General features: G+C 40.4%; 1 protein-coding gene across 8 annotated transcripts in view; it reads left to right on the plus strand.

Annotated features, from left to right (window-relative positions):
• The window catches only part of LOC130929769 (receptor-type tyrosine-protein phosphatase mu-like), a 468,571-nt gene that overhangs the window by 380,346 nt on the left and 67,393 nt on the right, over positions 1-20,832 (plus strand). For all 8 annotated transcript variants that reach the window (XM_057857249.1, XM_057857247.1, XM_057857248.1 and 5 more), the window contains one exon: positions 7,631-7,667. In XM_057857249.1, the coding sequence (XP_057713232.1) occupies positions 7,631-7,667 (37 nt within the window). The remainder of the gene's footprint in view (positions 1-7,630; positions 7,668-20,832) is intronic.

The following is a 20,832-nucleotide window of genomic DNA, read 5'->3' on the forward strand; positions in this document are numbered from 1 at the left end:
ATCAAAACTTGCAGGATATGTTTGCATTATGAAATGGAATAGGTGATTAAATTTTGGGGAACGAGACAGGGTCGAAGGTCAGTCACACAGACCAAAATAAGAGATATGCGATAACTCAAGAGCGAATAAAGAAATTAGGTCACAGAGGTCAGAAAAATAATTTTATGATACTCTATTCTACTGTCTACCAAATATGGTGATGCTATGAATTTGGCTGCCTAGGCGGAAGTCTGCTCTGAGTGCTCCTCTAGTTTAATAAATGAAAATATATTCAATCCAGTATTATGATCGATATTGTTTTTATCTTTACGTATTTTTTAAGCATGTTAAACTGATAGATCATGTTTCAGTGCCAATGTCTGTTATATGTCCAATCCATTTGAACTGGAAGGGCTAGCACCAATCTAACTATCACTGCCAACCCTCCCAGTCCAAGTGGATAGGACATCTATCATAGTCAAAGACAGGCAATGTGTTAATTTATGAAAGAATATTAATGCAGTTACAATTGTAAGGCAAGGCAAGGCAAATTTATTTATATAGCACAATTCAACACAAGGCAATTCAAAGTGCTTTACATCACATGAAGATCATAAAAATCACATTTAAGACAATCAAAATCGGAAATAAAATTCTACATAAAAATCGCATTTAATAACAAATAGAATAAAAATAAATAAATAAAAATAAACTACTACTACTAATAATAACTGAAATCAGCAATGGAGAATTGTAGGAAGGCTATTGATCTTTGTTAGTGTTTTTTATGTTGGATGTGTATACATTTTTTCCTCATTAGTCCTGGATAGCACCTCAACATAGCCAATCTCAGACCACGCTGCAGCACCATCCCCCTGCATGCTAAGCAAAACTCGTAATTCAGCACTTAGATGCACTCCAGTGTCTCGGCACGCCTTTTACACCGCACTAAATTCGTTAAAAAGACACGGGAAGCGCGTTGCAAAGCAGTCTAACTCGCTTATATGACCTGATTCGCCATGAACGGCGCCACAATGAAGGCGGGCTGCTAATAGCCTGCTGATGTACCTGCCCGATGCGCTCATTTGTAATCTCTTGTTAAGTCCTCCCCACATCAATTCATAATGCTAGGTGCGCCTTCAATTATTTACCTTTGGCCGCTGTTGGTTTTATGGTCCATTATGCTGTGCCATACAAACCAGAGCCTACTTAAAGTCAAGAAGACGTGCATATTCAAGAGAGTGCAGACAGATGGCTAACGATGCTTTTTGGTTGGGGTTTTTTTTTTTTTTGCTTTTTAACTCATCAAAACGTGCCAATAAAAAACCCGCACGGGCAACCTCCCCGCTGCGTTTGTTATTGCCCAGAAGCCGCCAGATGATAATGATGATGGTCTTCACGAGGGCTCGGTAGTAAGCGAGTCAATGTACCTCCAAACATGTCGAGTCATTAGGCTAAGAGGCAGCAGCCCCGTCCTGATTGCATATTAGCGTGCGTAGTGGTGAATGCAAAAGCACTCACGATCAAATAAGTCTGTTGCTCATTATTTTATTATGTTGTAATAAAAAAACACCTATGGTTTTAAATAAATGAACTACTAATTAGCATTGGCAAACATTTTGGGTACAAGGGGAAGCAGCATCATTTAGTGTTCTTATTTGAGAGTAATTTCGATTAGTGCAACATTTATGGGATTTACAGCCCTCGTATTTAACATTTTCATCTTTTGGGAGATTTACGGTAGTTGTACAAATTTAAGGGGATGTATGTTAGTCAGGTCTTAAAATTTTTAGCTATTTGATGATTATTCATGGGATTTACGTTACTCTTCTCTGAAGCTTTGTAGTTTTTTTCGCTATATGGAGATTGTAACTTTTTTACTCGCAACTGTCACCTCTAGCTTGAAGTGTAAGTGCAGCTTGTTTTAAAGTATGTACGACAGGAGAAAAAAAGTCTTAAATAGCATTATTATGTGAATTAGAATCATATTTTGAGACGAGTCGACTATATACAACAATTTAGCAAAGCGCAGATGAAGAGAAAATAGTCTTTTAATCTGCCGGTTAGCCACGCCTACCATTATAGGGCGAAAGCGTCCCCAACAGGTGGATGATGTCGTCAGAGTAACGATTTCATCTGATTTGAGGAAAACGCAACAAAGACAGCCACAAAATGTTATTGTTTCAATCTCTCCAATATTTTTACAGGATATTCTTTTTATCCAAGTATTTTTCCCCAACAGCTAAATAAATGGCATGGTCACGACAAATAACAGTCTTGTGCTAAATGGAATATGAAATAATAAAAATGCATTTATTCAGGACAACATGGCAAAATTACTCCATAATGGTCAAAACTGTCGACTTCATCTTTAATGTCGCACCTCCCGAACCATATTTTATGCCACCGAAGTCGGGCTTATGTCATTTCCCTTCTCCAGCTTCGGAGAATGTAAACAAACCAAGAGGCGTGACAGCTAGCCGACATGCTAACCTGAACCGAGTGATGTTTCAAAGTCTTAGAAGCGGAAAATCACACATAACTAGCCTGGATCATTCCACATGACGACTATGTCTTCGCCGATCGGCAACTCGCCCGGCGGCCAACAAGTTAGAGCTCGTCATTCCCCTGCTGAGGGCAGAGAGCTCATTTGCGGAGAAGCAGCTGGACAATGACCGCCGGACAAAACAGCCGACGTCGGAGGAGCGTGTAGCTGCCAAATGGTTAACACGAATATGGCAAAATAATGCTTTACTACATGCCGAAGTCGTAAACAGCAAGAGACTCATTGGAGGGCGGCTGCAGTTGTTATGCAGCTAACATGACAATATGTGTATGAGGAGAGCTTTTTACATGCCGATCCATGATCAAACGTAAGTAGTCCCTTATTTAAAGAAAGTTTGTAGTGTTTACTTTGTAATCGCTGTATTCGCGGCTATTTTAAACACAAAGTTGCGATTTCTGATCGGTTGGGAATTTGACAGAACACCGAGCACATGAAGAGGGCAACAAGCCAAGTATAGTGCTCTCCTGGCGGGGGGATGTGCGAGGGGACGAGGAGCACGTCAGCCACAAAATCCAAGCCACCTACATATTAAAATGATCCCAGTATTTGACATAATACAAAACACGATGTTTACTCACTTACTCGTAAGTCCCATGGTCCCACATGTTTTGGCCAATATCCACCTGTGAATGGGAACCTTTTGAAACCCCAAAAAGGCTCACACGCCTCTTCCTCCTACAGCAACATTTTTCTGCTGCCGTTCGGCTGGCGTGATGCGAAAAATAAACAAATTAATCCGCAAAATCAGATGAATCCTTAGTCCTTCTCATACAACAGTACGGCTGTATAGTGAAGAGGACTCCTTCTCCCGTACACGTCACAGCGCCCTCTTCCTCAATGCAAGACCGAAGCCGGAAGTCTGTCATTTTCATAGCGCGGGATTCAAAAAATTGAATAAATATATCGGTCGCTTCTTCACACATCCATGTGGTCAATTTCATTCAGGAGCATAAAATACCGTGTGTATTATTGAATAAACATGCTTTTTCGTGCCACAGGCATTTTAAGCCTGTGCATGGTGCGCATGCTTTTACGAGCACAAAGCAACAAGGATTTGGCCCATCAATTTAGCACCAGAAATGTAAAAACTGCAAACATGATTGTTTACCAATAATGATAACAAGTGTTAAGTGGGTTAGAAAAGTATTTTTGCCAAGTGGAGGCGGAGGCTCGGTTAAACAGCACTGCTGTCGCAGGGACACGCGTGGATGTGCATAGGCGTGTGTTCGCCCAGAATGTTCGCCCCGAACATTTTCTATTGAAGGGGAGAAAAAGGGCTTGTTGTGGCTCAGTTCATATGTCATGGTTGTGTGTGGCAAGTGGAATTTTTTTTTCGGGCCCCTGTAGACAACCAAGCAGGGGGCTGCAGAGATATTTTAACACTTAAAACATTATATAACAGCTTTGCATATCATCTTGCCTTTCTGTTTGACCCTCCCCTCGCCCAACCACGCCCACCTTAGTGCCGCAAATCCAAGGCCCAAATGTGGTCGCAACCACAGCACCCCTCCTAAATTCCGCCCCTGCTTCTGAGGTATTTCAGGGCTTTCTCTTATTTTTACCTTTGTGTGGATTTACATTGGCCTTCTTTCAACCTATGTTGCATTTAAGGAATGTACAGCCTTTTTTGTATGTATGCAACTTTTAGAAATTTACACTGTTACTACCTTTTCAACACATGGCATTTATGATAGCGTTATTTTAATCTTCCCACTTTGAGGTGATCTTTCGTGTTCTTCTGTATGGAACCGATTATATTTTTATTAGGGCTGTCAAAATGATCGCGTTAACGCGCGGTAATTAATTTTTTTAATTAATCACGTTAAAATATTTGACGCAATTAACGCACATGTCCCGCTCAGACAGTATTCTGCCTTTTGGTAAGTTTTACAGCAAGGCTTTTTTTGCTGTCTAACAGCGAACTCTTGTGGTCGCGTTGCGACATGGTTTATTGTGTTCTTGCCAGTTCAATATGGCTGCACGACGTCTCGGGCTGACGTCTACGTTGTAATATTGTGCTTATATGATCCTTGGACAAGATTTGTCCGTAAGTATGGTTGTTGTAAAGAATGTACATATTATGTTAGTAAGTGAAATGTTATATTTTTTGTATGAGACGCTTTTTGTTTGTTTAGTGAACCTGTATAGCGTGCTAAGCTAACGTTGTTGTTTTTTTTGTGTAGTTTTACAACGGTCTAAAGAGGACAATGGTTTGAGGCCATTTTATTAATAAATCAGATGAAAAAGGAAGAAGTCTGATTATTAAGGCGTCGTTCACTAGCTGTCTAGCTTTGGAAAAAGTAGACGCTTCGGAGTGAGGACAGCATAGACAGATTTAAATGACAGTAGAGTGAAATACCCACTACAGTCCTTATGTACCGTAAATTGAATGTATATATCCATCTTGTGTCTTATCTTTCCATTCCAACAATTTATTTTACAGAATATATATATAATTTACAGAAAAATATGGCATATTTTATAGATGGTTTGAATTGCGATTAATTACGATTAATTAATTTTTAAGATGTAATTAACTCGATTAAAAATTTTAATCGTTTGATAGCCCTAATTTTTATACAACTTTAGGTCGTCTTATTTTTGTCTAGCCTAACTTTTGTGTGGTTTATACAATTGTTTAAACATTTAGAAAAAAACAACAGCAAAATAAAAATATTTTAAACTCTATAGTTTAGGGTCGATTTAAATATTATTTCCGATCGGAACCCTTTGTTAGATGTCCAATAGTCTTAGTTAACCAGTGACATAATTAGGGAATTTCTGTATAGTCGTTTTATTTAACTCATTGGTTCCCATTGACAGCAATAGATGTCCAATACACTTGGACCAGGGATGAAAGTGGGCCAGAACGGTCAGGAACGCAGTTCTGGTAGAAGATTCAGGGCCAGAACGCAGTTCCGGTATAAGATTCAGGGCCGGACTGCTGTTCCGGTACACGGTGCTTTGATTCCGAAAATATGACGGAAACTGTCAAAACGCTATGTTTAGAAAAAAAAAAAAAAAAAATGCTAAGCTGCAATACATGCATTTCATCTCCAAAAAGAAAACAATCTACCAACATCAGATTTACATACACAACTGTTAACAACAAGCATAATAAAGTGCTTGTGTAGCGTAATCCGTTTCCACCAATATCTATTATTTAGGGGTTTTTTTAGGTTTCCCCAGTTGCTGCAGTTATCGGAGTCATAGTCATAGTCGGAACTGATTGGTTCAAATGTGCATGTTTTCTGGAACAGCAAAAAAAAAAAAAGGTTGTTGAATTGATGCGACAAAAAAAGGGCAATGCAACATAAAATGGATCAAATCTTAAGAGCAACTAAAGACTTGAGGAGGCTTAGTTATCATATTTAGTTTTGTTTGCTCTGAAGGGGAGGTTCAGAACATCTTAGCTGTCAATGTGCACTTTGGACTTAAATTTGTTCATTTATGTTAGGCTACTTATTTTCTTATGATTTAAAAAAAATCAATGCGCGATCTTCAAAATATATTCCATTTCACTCTGCATAATATAAGTCATTTGTACTAATTTTTCTGAATGTATTTTACTTATATCTTTGCTATTTAAAAAAAAAATGTTTACAATAACTTCAATTTTTATATGCACCCTATGTTCTTAAGTAGTTAAACTATGAGATTTGGCATTTAGTATGTGAGGAAATGAGGGAAAACTAGCTGGAAGTTGGGGTTATAGCTGTTTTTGTCAACTTTTATTTTGCAAATCACTGAAAAACTACCATTTTGAATGAAAATCAGTTTTTTTTAATGTGTTATAGAAATAACTGTGCTAAAACCGTTGTCTTTGCATTTCAGTAGTTTAAGAGGTTTGACACCCCCACAAAAAAAATAAAAAAAAATAAATAATAATTAAAAAAATTCTGGCTCCGTGGCGACCTTCATTTTGGGGAGTTCCAGCAAGAAATTCCAGCCACTTTCACCCCTGGGGATGACTGATCATTGCCAACCCTCCTGGTCCAAAAGTATTGGATGTCAATCACCGTCAATGAAATTAAAACATGATCATTCACTGACAGCCCTCCCTGATCTAACAGATCGGACAGCCAATGAGTTAGCATGCATACTTTTTGGGAGATATAAGGGAGTCTAATTTTAACAAGTGCAATTTAAGAAGGATTTAAATTTAACGTATGTATTTTTTTATTAATGGGAGTCTTATTTACGCCATTGCCTCTAGCTGTTATTTGTCAAAATGTAAAGTGGGATGCGAATTACAGTTAGTTACATTTGTGGCTTTGAAGCCCCCATTAGCAGCCGTGTGCTAATTCAGTCAGAAAATACAAATAAGAGCCTGCGGGTGAAATCTCCTGCCTACTGAACGTTTCAGACAGGCCGCACTGATAACTGGTGAGAACGCATGGCGATAATGAAAACAACATGGAAATGATCACAGCAGTGAGGGGGGAAGAAAGACGCAACTTGGAAGCATGATTTATTCCCTTTTTAGCACACGATTTATTCCACTGTTGACCTTCTTCATATCTGACGTCCGTTTTCCTCACCTGACAAGTTTGTAATGCGGCAATGCTGCTTGACAGGATGTCACATAAAAGCACAAACAAGATAAAGGAGTCATTAAAAATGGAGGACTCGCGCTAGGAAAGGATTCATTTTTGCGTCCGCTCGTGTTCGTCAGTGTCCAGCCTCAATTGAATATGAGGGAGGAAGGTGATGATGATGATGGGGGAAGGAAGCCTTTAAGTCCTCCTGATGTTTTGTTTCCCGCCTGGCGTCTCTGGGGAAAAGACAAGAAATTGGGCAAGCGCAACTTGAAGGGATTAGCGTAATCCCGCAGACTGGAAACCCATTGTGAAGATGGATGCTGTTAGTCGTATCGTGGGGATTATCGACACTTTGGCACCTCGCACCAGAGGTGTGCTTGTGTGTGTGTGTGTCAACACATTCATGATAGGTGTGTAGGTGTCCACATCTACACTAATGCACCTATATTATCCCCTTCCCCAAAAAAATGCATTTTTCTTTGCCCATTTTTACATATAAACTGACTGAATGGGTCTAATACTGTTTCTCTTTTCCTTTTTGCAGGGTTACCACAGGCCAAATCACTACATTGCAACTCAAGGTAAGAATATGTTTGAGTTATACAAAAAAAAATTCCAACACACACACACACACACACACAAAAACATTCATATGGTAAATAGGATGAGAGTGAAGGTTCCTGCCAAAATATTTGGAGTTAACATGTCACTAGTTTGCTGCTGAAGTGAATAAAGACCAGGTAGGGAACATTTTGAACCAAAAGGAAAGGGGAAAAACAGGGTGAGTAGAGTAATGTTGTTTGGTGAAGGTGCATTTTGAGTTAAAAGGAAAAATCAAGCACGTTAAAGGGACCTTTTGGTTCAGGCTCAACTACTTTTTCGCCACGGGCTACTATAGAAACCGAAACACAAAGTAAAGTCAATTGTATTTGATTTGGGAACATTTTCAGCTACTGTAAAAGTAAAAATAATGAAATAGCAGAGGTTACATTTAATTCATGCCAGACTAGTGTGATGCTTCAAAGGGCTCTTTTAAACTTTGATACAGAAAGTCAAGTGGAAGTGAGCGAAGATTGTCACAGGAACATTGTGAGCAAAAAGAGGGAAAATGACATTGTGAAGGGCATTTTGACTGAGGTCAGATTAGTTTTCTGGGTAAATGGGCTGAGCTAGAAATTGAAACAACTTTTAAAAGTAGATTAGAGTTAATGGAGTTTGGTGCAAATGTATGTTGGGCTAAGAGAAATGAAAATAACATGACAAAGGGAATTTTTGATTCAAGCCTGACTAGTTTTCTGCCAAAAAAAGACTGTTTAAACATCAAAACAAGGCAAGTGACTGAACTTTGGTATGAAAAATGTTAAAATGACATGGCATTGACTTATATGCAGAAAAAGATGTTCAAAATGAACCACAACCACCAGACTCGCTCCCTAAATGTCTCAAAATCCTAGAGACATTAAAAGCATAACTGAAGAGTGCGCTATATAAGTAAAAATAAGTCTGCAATTAATTTAATTAATCAGCCCTGAGACAAAAAAATATATATATATATATTAATAATCTAGTGCATTTACTGTTCATCCCTATAATATACCTGCCAAATTTAATTCAGATAGGTTGACAAATAACTGATGAGTAGCAATTTTAAGAGGCAGTTTACATGGCGACTCTGCGACACCAAGGCGCAATGACTGAATTGCAAAGTGGCCTCACGTTTGTATGGTGTCGGCGAAGACGGAAGGCAAAGACGCAAACCTTGGAATCCTGCCTTCTAAGTGGAAGAATTCGATTGCGGGGGCTTGAGGGGGGCTTGCTCCGCATGCATATCAAAAGCTCCCAAGACGTAAACATTAAAAACAGCAAATATGGCGGAACATCGGCTTTAATATACTGTTTTTATCATATTTTTAATTTGAATATGTTGAATGTTTCCATTTTTGTGCCTTTTGGATCAAAAGAAAAATGCCATTGCTTGGAGTGGGTGGGCATGTTGTCTTCCGGGCTGAGGAGGTTCTAGGGGTCAAAGGGCATCATTCGCTGTTGCCTTGTAAATCTGCAATGCCCCCTAGGGCCGGACATAAATACTACATCGTTTTGATGCGGAATTGCAACATTGATCGAATGGAGACGGAACCATATAGACGCAAATATGAAATTGTTCGTCTTCTCGGAGAGTCACCATGTAAATGGCCCCTGAGTTTGTGTCCTCTACAAGAAGAAGAGCAACAAGAAGTTCTACCACCCTCCAGTCGGTTTGAAAATTGAACCAGCAATTTCTTTCAGTTTTAGGTGCTACGGTTGAAACATCGAGGAAATTAGCTCTTCGTAAAACCAAACCCTTTGACGCCAAAATGTTAAAAATTGATTTTAAATTTTGCACTTTGTGGTTTTGCTTTCAAGTCGAGAATAAATCAAGGTGAAAAGGTGAATTAAAATACATAACAAAATACTGAATAATTATGAAATACATATGGGTTAAGAAAAACAGGAACTTTATTTTTATTTTTATTTTATTTTATTTTTTTTTTTGCTTCTGTGAGATCTTAACTATCTGAGCATTGGTTTTCATTCCAAGGGCGCTGTCACGCTAAGCCACACAGTTGCTAACTATCATATGCTATTGTTTAGCCACAACTAGATTCATTACCTATTACTATTCACCCTTCACACAGCTGCTGGAAACAGAAATGGTTTTTAATCCATCTGCAGGCGACCGGGGGATGGATGGATGGATGGATGGATGGATGGATGGATGGATGGATGGATGGATGGATGGATGGATGGATGGATGGATGGATGGATGGATGGATGGATGGATGGATGGATGGATGGATGGATGGATGGATGGATGGATGGATGGATGGATGGATGGATTTTTTTTTTTTATAACACTGTGCGGGTGTGCGCTGGTCCTCATGGGAAACGCAGTCTTCCTTTAGGCAAAACACTACCTCTTTTGTCCACCGGCATCGCTAAAATCGACCATAACTGAAAAGTTTTGCTTTAAGCACACCCTGCTTTGCTTGTGAATGCAAACCGGAGCAAGGGGCGCTTTTGCTACTTTATGTGCAGCTTCACAGCGTACAGCTGCGATGGTCTACACCAGGGGTCCCCAAACTTTTTCCTGTGAGGGCCACATAATTTTTCCCTTCTGTGATGAGGGGTCGGGTCAGTTTGTAACAGAAAAAGTGTGACGATTGCAGGAGTCCCTAAATGTAAAAATGTATTGTTTTTCAGAAAGCCACAATCAAATAACCCTTTCTGGATTCTTCACGGAACAAAAGCAAATAAATAAATATATATATATATATATATATATATATATATATATATATATATATATATATATATATATATATATATATAAGGATAGGCTCCAGCACCTCCGCAACCCTCGTGAGGAATAAGCGGCATGGAAAATGAATGAATGAATAATATAATAATACATAATAATAATAATAACACTATTAATTAAATAATAACCAAATAACCCTCTCTGGGTTCTTCACAGAAAAAAGCCAGGAAATAAATAACAATATTGAGAAAAAAATAAAATACACTTATTCAGGGGGCCGGACCAAATGTGTAGGCGGGCCGTAGGTTGGGGACCCCTGGTCTAGACTGTGACAGTACACCCAGGGCATCCTTGGAAGCGGAAGTACAGCACGAATGCTATTCAAAATCAACAATGGCAAGATGAGCAACAATGGCCAGATGTTGTTGTGCTGCGCGAAGCAGTTGCATTTGATTCGCAGAATTGGGTTCTAATGTGGCAATTGTGTTTTGCATGTTGTTGCTGAACATACCATGTGAGAGCGACTGGCCGAGACAGCGGAGCCTCTCGGGGCGGCAGTTGAGTCTCGCTCTCCTGGAAGTGGCGAAAATTTGACAGTCCACAAAGTCATGAAAGTGAGAGCGATCTCGCGCCTGTGTGACTTGGGGTACCATGTGGTTCCCTTTTGTGGTTTAATTTTCCCCTATGCATTTTTTTATATACTCCAGTCTGCTTGGCTCTGAGTCGGTAGGGAGCGATCCCGCCACTGTTCGAGCGGCGACTTGCTATGCTATGCTATGCTACATTACGTTTTTTACACATACTGTACATAACAACTTCAGAATGGTTTCAGAAGAACAAAATACACGTTCTAGAGTGGCCAAGTCAAAGTCCAGATTTGAACCCCATTGAGATGCTGTGGCATGAACTAAGGACAGCGATTCATGCCAGAAATCCCAGGAATCTGACTGAAATACAACAGTTTTGTCGAGAAAAATAGGCCAAAATTAGTTCTTATCAATGTGCCACACTGATCTGCAGCTACAGGAAGCGTCTGGTTGAAGGTACTGCACCCAAAGGCTGGGGGGGCACAAAATATTAAATGTGATGGTTAACTTATTTATTTTTCCCCCTTCAGTCATTGTTTGCATATTATCCTCATTAAAATATGAAAACATGTAAATATTTGGGTGGTTTTAGTTAAAGCAGACAGTTTTTCCATCTGTATGATTTTGACACAGATCAGATCACCAGATCATGAGAAATTCCAAAAGGTTCAAATACTTTTTCAAGGAGGATGAGTAAAATATAAAAATAGTGATTTACTGCCCTCTGTTGGCAATTTCTTTGCATTTACCTTGTCCAAATTCTTTGGAATCGGAGTGAAGCTGCGTCAAACAATTCTGCACAAATCTTAGTGAAAAAGAATGCAGAAAATGCAAACGTATTTTTAAATAATTTTAGAGTTAATCGGGATGTGACTTGACTGTGAACAGAATATCATTGATATTGAATGTGAAAACATTTAGGGCTAAATAGAAGAATGTTTTATTTTTGCCCAAATCGAACGAACAACTATGGAAGCGAAACTGAGGGTGTTCAATTACGCTTTCAGCTTTCCAAACATGGTCTGTTATTCACGCCACCCGTCTGAAACCTGATGCTCAGTGGAGGGTGTGCGTTTACTTGCGGATGCTGTTGCATGCATCGTCATGCTCCCCTGTCTCTCTTCCATCTGTGTGGCAGGAGCGATTAATCGAGGTGTGGGGTGAATAAATAAATTAAAAAACAAAATGGATTATCTGACATGTGCGGGCACATTTTGTCATTGTGTTCCACCGGCTAGCGGATTTGCACAGCGACGAGCACTTAGTGCCACCCTGGAGGTTAACCAGTGACTGATGTTCAATCATTAGCAATTTTGTGCCTCTCAGAGCATGGGTTGCGTATGTGGAGATTGTGTATCCTACTTTAGTAAAAAAATAAAAAATAAAGTGAGTTGTAAGAAAGTGCAGGACTGTTGTTGTTATTTGTTGTTTAGTGACTAGAAGGCCTTAATGCATTCACAAGCTGCTCGGGGGGAGCTGGGAGTTGCATAATTAGCTGTTCATTAGCGCGGCGCCGCTACTCCTCAGCGTCTCAATTAAAGCTGAGTCTCTGTTTGCTCACCAGACGCACTCGCATCACGCTGACCGCCCAGCCAAACACACCCACATGACTACTCTGTCTCCTCAAGATCAATTTATAGAATTTTGATAGTTGAGAACTTTTGCCGATCACGTCGAAACTAGTGGGTTGTTTCTATAATGCTTTGTTGGACATTTTGTCTTTAAGGGACAGAAAACAGCTTTATCATGTACATCCCAGTGGATTGAACCTTTTTTTCATGAATTGAACCGCACATAATTGGTATTTTTCTGAATTATAATGGTTGAGAAAAACATAAATAACTGGCAAACACACCCACATGACTACTCTTGTCTCCTCAAGATCAATTTATAGAAATTTGATAGTTGAGAACTTTGGCCAATCACGTCGAAACTGGTGGGTTGTTTCTATAATGCTTTGTTGGACATATTGTCTTTAAGGGACAGAAAATGGCTTTAATCATGTGCATCCCAGTGGATTGAACCTTTTCTCATGAATTGAAACTGTTGGCGTTGGTTCTCGACCTCGTACCTTCAACGCCGCGCATTCTTTTTCTGTTCTGGAGGCTTTAATAAAAACAGAATCGACACACAAATACTGAGTCTCATGCGGTCAAACAACAAACACATGTTTTAATGAATGAGGCACACACATTTCAGCATCTGACTCCAATATATACCTCACATTTTACAATCTAGTGGGCGTTTAATTTACTCATTCAAACCATTGGTCAACAAGCAACAGTTCTGGGGGTTGTCTTGTGGCTTCCCCTGATTGGATGAACAAAGACTTGAGTAGACTGAGGGGGGTTCATGTTACACTTTTGTGGTCTTCAAAGGACTAAAATAACTGAGCTTACTCTTATGACAGCAAATGGTATATGTTAAAACTAACCAGAACGTGAATGCATGATTGCTTTGACTAAGAATAAAAGGTTACATAATGCATAGAAATAACATATAAATGTAAGTACATAAGAAAACACACATAATTGGTATTTTTATGAATTATGATGGTTGAGAAAAACACATATAACTGTCAAACACACGCACATGACTACTCTGTCTCCTCAAGATCAATTTATAGAATTTTGATAGTTGAGAACTTTGGCCGATCACGTCAAAACTGCTGGGTTGTTTCTATAATGCTTTTTTGGACGTGTTGTCTTTAAGGACAGAAAACAGCTTTAATCATGTGCATCCCAGTGGATTGAACCTTTTTTTCATAAACTGAAACACACAGAAATTGTATTTTTCAGATTTTTAATGGTGGAGAAAAACATACCGTATTGGCCCAAATATAAGACGGCCCTGATTATAAGACAACCCCCTCTTTTTCAAGACTCAAGTTTGAAAAAAAGACTTTTTGAACACCAAATTAATTTTTATACAGAAAATAATTACAGTAAATCTGAAACAAATAATTAGAAAAATATATTTGAGAGAAAAAGCATGTTATTTTGCCTCATTCAAATCTTAATATCTGAAAATTCAAATATGTAAACTAAACTGCAATCACATTCGTAAATGAATGGCTTCTGGTTTTTAAAATGTAAATAAACCAATCCATTGTGATAAAACAACAAAATTGCAATAACTGCCATCCATCAAAGTGAAGTCTAACTGTAAGTGTAGTCTTGAAACAAATCTGAATAAGGAAAAACATTGCAACAAAATAATGCAAATTGGTTAAACTTGAGAGTAGCTGAGATCTGTCATGATAGAACATCGCTTCAATAATATCTGGCACCATCTAGCGTCATGAATAGGTATAATGTGTAGATCGCCAATATAAGACGACCCCCACTTTTTCAGTCTTATTTCAATGCAAAAAACACTGTCTTAAATCCGGGACAATACCGTAAATAACTGGCAATCTTTAATGTAGGAGACATTTTATCAATGCCGGTACGATTTTTAGCCAATCAAATACGAGTATCCTACACTGCCAGCCCTTCCTCGTGATGTCGTTAATACTCACCATCTCACACACCTGTGTTCAATTCTGTGTTGTCAATTTTTGTGTTTAAACGTTATTTTCTCCATTGTCAAAGTGTAAAAATTTGCTAATTGTATACTTAAATACTTTGAGCAACCACCTTTAACAATATTGCCTGCCCAAATATATGTATAGTATTCACGGAGTATGTGTTTGGGTAGCTAGCAAAACAAGAAAAAAATTTGATTAATAAACCACCTGCTGATGGCATTAGATGTCCAGTTAATTTTTCTTTGCTTTCACTATCAATGGCAGCTAAAGAAATATTTACCCCTTTTTTCCCCCAACACCTATGGTAGCATTTGTGATCTCGGCGAAAAAGATGACAAACTCCTTTTGTGACTTCTTTGGCTGATGAGGCGGAAACTATAGTATAACTATATAGGGTAGTTTCATGCTGCGGGTCTAACTGCAAAAATGTTAATTATTTTCGTGTTCTTCCTACTCGAGTGAGGCATTAACTTGACGGTCTGAACGGGACAAGTCTCATAGAAGTGGACCATTTCAAATCCGATCTAACTCACTTTCGTATGTGGTTAAAATCCGATCTGGGCCATATTTTTCCCAAAATGTGGCTGCGGTCTGAACTGTCATGTCTCCCAAATTGGAATTCATGCAGCAAATATGTCAGCAAAGAGCAAGAGAGGCACGGAGGACGTCAGCAATGGAGCTGTGCATTAGCATTAGCGCTTAGCTTGAACTCTGCTTTTAGGGAGGTGGCAGGCTTGACCACGGTCATAAAAAAAATAATAAAATGGGGGGAGGATAAGCCTGAGAATGCTCTGTTTTTCTTTCTGTGCCCCAAATGAGCAATATTTCAATATTGCTTACATAGTCGAAAGTCGGGGTAAACTGACCGTATGAGTGTGGGTCTTGCACTCAAAGTGTGTGCATGCGTTCTATCAATCTATGTAAACTTTGAATATAAGCCTAAACAGGGATTATTTATGTCTGATATTTGTGTTCTATTTTTGGATTTCAAAATATGATCAACCTAGAATGATGTAGAGCCAGCATGTGTAGTTATTTGTTTTGATACTTCTGCTCATGTGGGTCAACTTGCTCAGCACGTGTTGGACTGTGAGTTAGTGCGCATGCGTAATACATTTACAGGCGCAATGGAAAAAAGCAGTCTGAGCAGGCACGTGAAAAAAAAACATATGAAGAAAAATCGGATCTGTGCATTAAGGCCTGAAGTCTGAATGTAGCCTAAGAGTCTGGAGCAGGGCTCAAAACATGGACCTTCAGCAGCAGTCAGCCGCTAAGCTAGACCAATGTAAAACTCAAAGCCAAATATGACCGACAGCGGCGCTCATTAGCTTTCAGGCCTACCGACGAGTCCCTCGGCGACGTCAAGGTGACGATGACAGGTGCAGCAGCTGTCACTCCATTAAAAAGTCCTCATTGCCCGTGCTCGCCCCTTCATTACGTATTTTGATGTATTCGCTCTGCGGCTCATTTACTTGCTACATTAAATGTCTCACCTTGCTTCGTTTTTTATGAGGCGCGGATAAATTCAATGGGGTGACTGCCATTTTTATTTAATGTTTTTTTTTTTTGTATCAGGGACCAGGTCAGTGTCAAATCTAAAACTACCCTTACCTTGGGGTATCAACAAAATCCTCATACACACATTTGGAGGGTCCAAAGCAGTGAAAATCAATCTGTAGTCGGCGCAAGAATCGCTGCCAATCTACAGTTGGTGTATACAAAGTATAATTTTAAAAAAAAGAAATAAAGAAAAGAAAAAAACTGCCTCGGGGACAGTGCCGCTGGATTGGCACACCGGGGTGGTGATCCCCCTTATAAGAAGGGGGACCGGAGGGTATGTTCCAATTATAGAGGGATCACACTCCTCAGCCTCTCTGGTAAAGTCTATTCAGGGGTACTGGAGAGGAGGATCCATCAGGAAGTCGAATCTGGGATACAGGAGGAGCAGTGCAGTTTTCATCCCGGCCGTGGAACAGTGGACCAGCTCTACACCCTCGGCAGGATCCTCGAGTGTGAATGGGAGTTCGCCCAACCAGTCTACATGTGTTTTGTGGATCTGGAGAAGGCGTTTGACCGTGTGCCTCGGGGAGTCCTGTGGGGGGTGCTCCGGGAGTACGGGGTACGGAGCCCCTTGGTAAGGGCTCTTCGGTCCCTGTACGTCCGGTAGAGTTTGGTCCGCATTGCCGTAGTAAGTCGAATTCGTTCCCAGTGAGGGTTAGACTCTGTCAAGGCTGCCCTTTGTCACCGATTCTGTTCATCATTTTTATGGACAGAATTTCTAGGCGCAGCCGAAGCGTTGAGGGGTTCCGGTTTGGTGACCTCAGCATTGCATCTCTACTTTTTGCAGATGATGTGGTGCTTTGGCTTTATCAGGCCGTGACCTCCAACTCTCACTGGAGCGGTTCGCAGCCGAGTGTGAAGTGGTTAGGATGAAGATCAGCACCTCCAAATCCGAGACCATGGTCCTTAGTCGAAAAAGGGTGGAGTGCCCTCTCCGGGTCGTGGATGAGATCCTGCCCCAAGTGGAAGAGTTAAAGTACCTTGGGGTCTTGTGTACAAGTGTGGGTAGGAGGGAGCAGGAGATGAACAGGCGGATCGGTGCAGCGTCTGCAGTAATGCGGACGCTGCACCGGTCCGTAGTGGTGAAGAAGGAGCTGAGCCGAAAGGCGAAGCACTCGATTTACCAGTCGATATACAGTATGTTCCTAGCCTCACCTATGGTCACGAGCTGTGGGTCGTGACCGAAAGAACAGGATCCCGGATACAAGCGGCCTAAATGAGTTTTTTCCACAAGGTGTTCGGGCTCTCCCTTAGAGATAGGGTGAGAAGCTCGGTCATCCGGGAGGGACTCGGCGTTGAGCCGCTACTCCTCCGCGTTGAGAGGAGCCAGCTGAGGCGGCTCAGGCATCTGGTTAGGATGCCTCCTGGAGGTATTCCAGGCATGTCCCACCGGGGGGAGGCCCTGGGGAAGACCCAGGACACGCTTGGCTGGCCTGGAAACTTGCCTGGCACGACCAGACTGTTCTCCCTGTATTTTTCAAACAATGTGAGAATAGTCTGGGACCCAGCCCATTAACGGCCTCTCAAGCAAGAACAAAATCAACCCTCCAATCAGATTTGTTTGTTTGCGTGACATGTTCTTAACGAGTAACGTCACTCTTCCGTGTCGGAAGTCGTCTCCCCAACAACACAGATGGCGAACAGGAGAGCTGAGAATATGTTCTAATCCACAGTAAAACCAGTTTTAAATTACCAAAAACACATCGACACAAGTCATTGACAACAGTCTCTCACGCTAGCCCTGTTGAATAAACTCTGCTCTCCTCGTATGTTTACATCCGCGCGTAAGTCACTTGTCGCTTTACTAACGTTACGTCTGCCCGTCGCTGATTGGTCCACTCCGCTGTCTGTTTGCTGTGGCTTGCTCCGCCCTGGAAATTTTATCCGCTGAAAGGTGGCCAGACTCAATAGCTGGAACAGCGGTGAGTCTGGTGTACCAGGCTACCTGGGAACACCTTGGGATCCCGCCAGAGGAGCTGGTTGAAGTGGCTGGGGAGAGGGAAGTCTGAGCTTCCCTGCTAAAACTGCTGCCCCCGCGACCCGTGGTGACTATATATAAGACCCTGTGAGACTTCCAGATCCAGACAGACAAACTGGCAATGGCCAACCAGCCTGACATAGTGGTGGTGGATAAACATCAGAAGACGGCAGTAGTGATAAATGTAGCAATCCCACGCGATAGCAACATCAGGAAAAAATAACACGAAAAGCTGGAGAAATATCAAGGGTTGAAGGAGGAGTTGGAGAAAATGTGGGGAGTGAAGGCAACAGTTGTGCCAGTAGTGATCGGGACACTAGAGGCAGTAACCCCCAAGCTGGGTGCACGGCTCCAACAGATACCAGGAACCACGTCCGACGTCTCTGTTCAGAAGAGCGCAATCCGAGGGACAGCTAAAGTCTTGCGCAGAACCTTCAAGCTCCCAGGCCTCAATTAATGATCCTAAGCTAAAAATGACAGATGTTTTGAATAATAAATATAATTAATTACCTTCGTTTTATGGCTGCGTTGAAACAAAAGCGGTTGCGCGACGTCTGTAAACTGGGGTTTCCAGGGTAAAACGGACAATTTAAAAATATTTCGAGGGCTTAATGTGCCAAGAATCTGCTATGGCAGCATATAGACATATTGTTTTATCAAACACAACAGTTGTTTTGGCTTAAAATACAGCAGTTTCTTTTAAAGAGGAGTGCAAGAGCAGAAACTGCTTTTTCAGTCTCGTCTGTGTTTTCCGCCATATATACATTTTATATATATATATATATATGTGTGTGTGTGTGTGTGTGTTAAGAAATTGTTTTTAAGCACTTCAAATGTAATTGTTTTGAACATGTTGCTGTGCCACAGAATTATTTTTTTAAACAAGAATAAAGTAGTAAAATGCTTGTCTTTATTAAATGCTTCATTGAGTGAGTCCACTCAAATCTGCTCAAGCTGCTCACTTATACACAATGAGTTGCCACAGCAACTGTTTAACAAGTTAAACGATGATTGACACATGCGGAACTTTGAAGTAAGCGTCTCTAGCAAGATCAAACATTAACCGACTGTCAGTCATCGTTAACTTTAACAAGCGACTCTATCGGGACAGCTCCTGCATTTATTTATTTATATTTAATTGGAAAAAAATCTGCGATGGACTGAGGGCGCGAAGTTTGAAGCGCGAACTAGCGAGGGATCACTGTAATATCAAATGTAACTTTTATGAATTAAACCTCTGTACATGTATTTTACTGTTGGTCAGGATGGTAGTACTTGATGTAAAGTTTTAGGACCGCTCATCTCAATGATAAACCAAAAAAAAAATCAATGAGTAAATAAATATGATTTATTATTAGAATACAGTATGGTGGAAAGATTTCCGAATGCTAAAATATTAAGGTAACTCACTGAAGTGTAGAAACATGACGATGAAAGAGATATTGTTAAACCGCAGAGGGCGCATTGACCCACTTTAGACAAATTTGTGGCAATTTGGAAGTTTAGCACAGGAACATTTTGAACATGGGAACTTTTCTTTCTCTCTTTTTATCTGAGGTGCACAAGAATTAAGTGAAGTTTTGGCTGCGACGGTCTACTTAATTCAAAATATAAACAGGAAGTCGGTCGTGTTGAGATGTTTGGTGTGCACTTATTGTGCTAAAAGGCGATAAACATGGTAGAGGACACTTGAATCACACTTGTTTGCTGCCTCGTTGGTCTGTTCTTAAAAAAATGAAACTGGTGTTAAAACAGTACAACATAAAACATGCCTAGTTATTATTTTAATGCATCGTGCTGAAATGATGTGTGTGTATTGTGTAGTGATCCGAATATACATTATTTAGGTAGCAAACTTGAAGTGAAACTAGAAAAGTGGAGTTAAAACAATTTTACGTTTGGCCCCTTGTGTTAAGAAATGGGACTTTTAGTTGACTGCATTCTTAAAAGCCGACAGACGTAGATCGGTGTTGGGGTTTCCACAGTTGTTAAATCCTGTTCCCTCTGATAAAGAAACCCTCCAAAAAGCGAACACCCACCTTCACAGGCGAGAGGAACTCGTCTGCAAACTTTACAAAGAAAAAAAAAAAAAACTCAGCTCTCACCTTGGCATTCCCCAAGCGAGTGCTGGAACGCTTCTGCTTCTTTCTCTTGGATCTCGCAGAGGAGGAGCGAGCGGCCCCTCGGCAAGGTTCTCCACTGAGAAGGAGCAAAATAGGCACACTCGTCTCATTAGTTGAGCTAATGTGCTCGCGAAAGCGCACGCCTGACTTTTTCACTGAAGAGGAAAAGAAAAAAATTAATCTCACTTCATCATAATGTAATGATGACAACTCTAAAGTAGAACAGATTTTTGTTGTCCATCTTTCCGTTTGGAATTTCAGTTCAAACTCCCCATGCCTTTATGGTCACAGGTAGTCCTCGGGTTACGAACGAATTCCGTTCCTACGCTGACGACGTAATGAGAATTTCAGAGTAAATCAGAATTAACCCTTTAACTACCCCTATATACCGCCTAAATCTCAAAATGACTATACAAAACGTACTACACGTCATATTACCGTATTTTTCAGACTATAAGTCACACTTGAGTATAAGTCGCACCAGCCATACAATGCCCAACGAAGAGAAAAAAAAAAACGTCGCACCGGAGTATAAGTCACATTTTGGGGGGAAATTTACTTGATAAAATCCAACACATAGAACAGATATGTCATCTTGAAAGGCAATTTAATATAAAAATTAGGGCTGTCAAAATTATCGCGTTAACGGGCGTTAATTAATTTTTTTAATT

This window comes from Corythoichthys intestinalis, chromosome 14, assembly GCF_030265065.1.
Source record: "Corythoichthys intestinalis isolate RoL2023-P3 chromosome 14, ASM3026506v1, whole genome shotgun sequence".
Lineage (NCBI taxonomy): Eukaryota > Metazoa > Chordata > Actinopteri > Syngnathiformes > Syngnathidae > Corythoichthys > Corythoichthys intestinalis.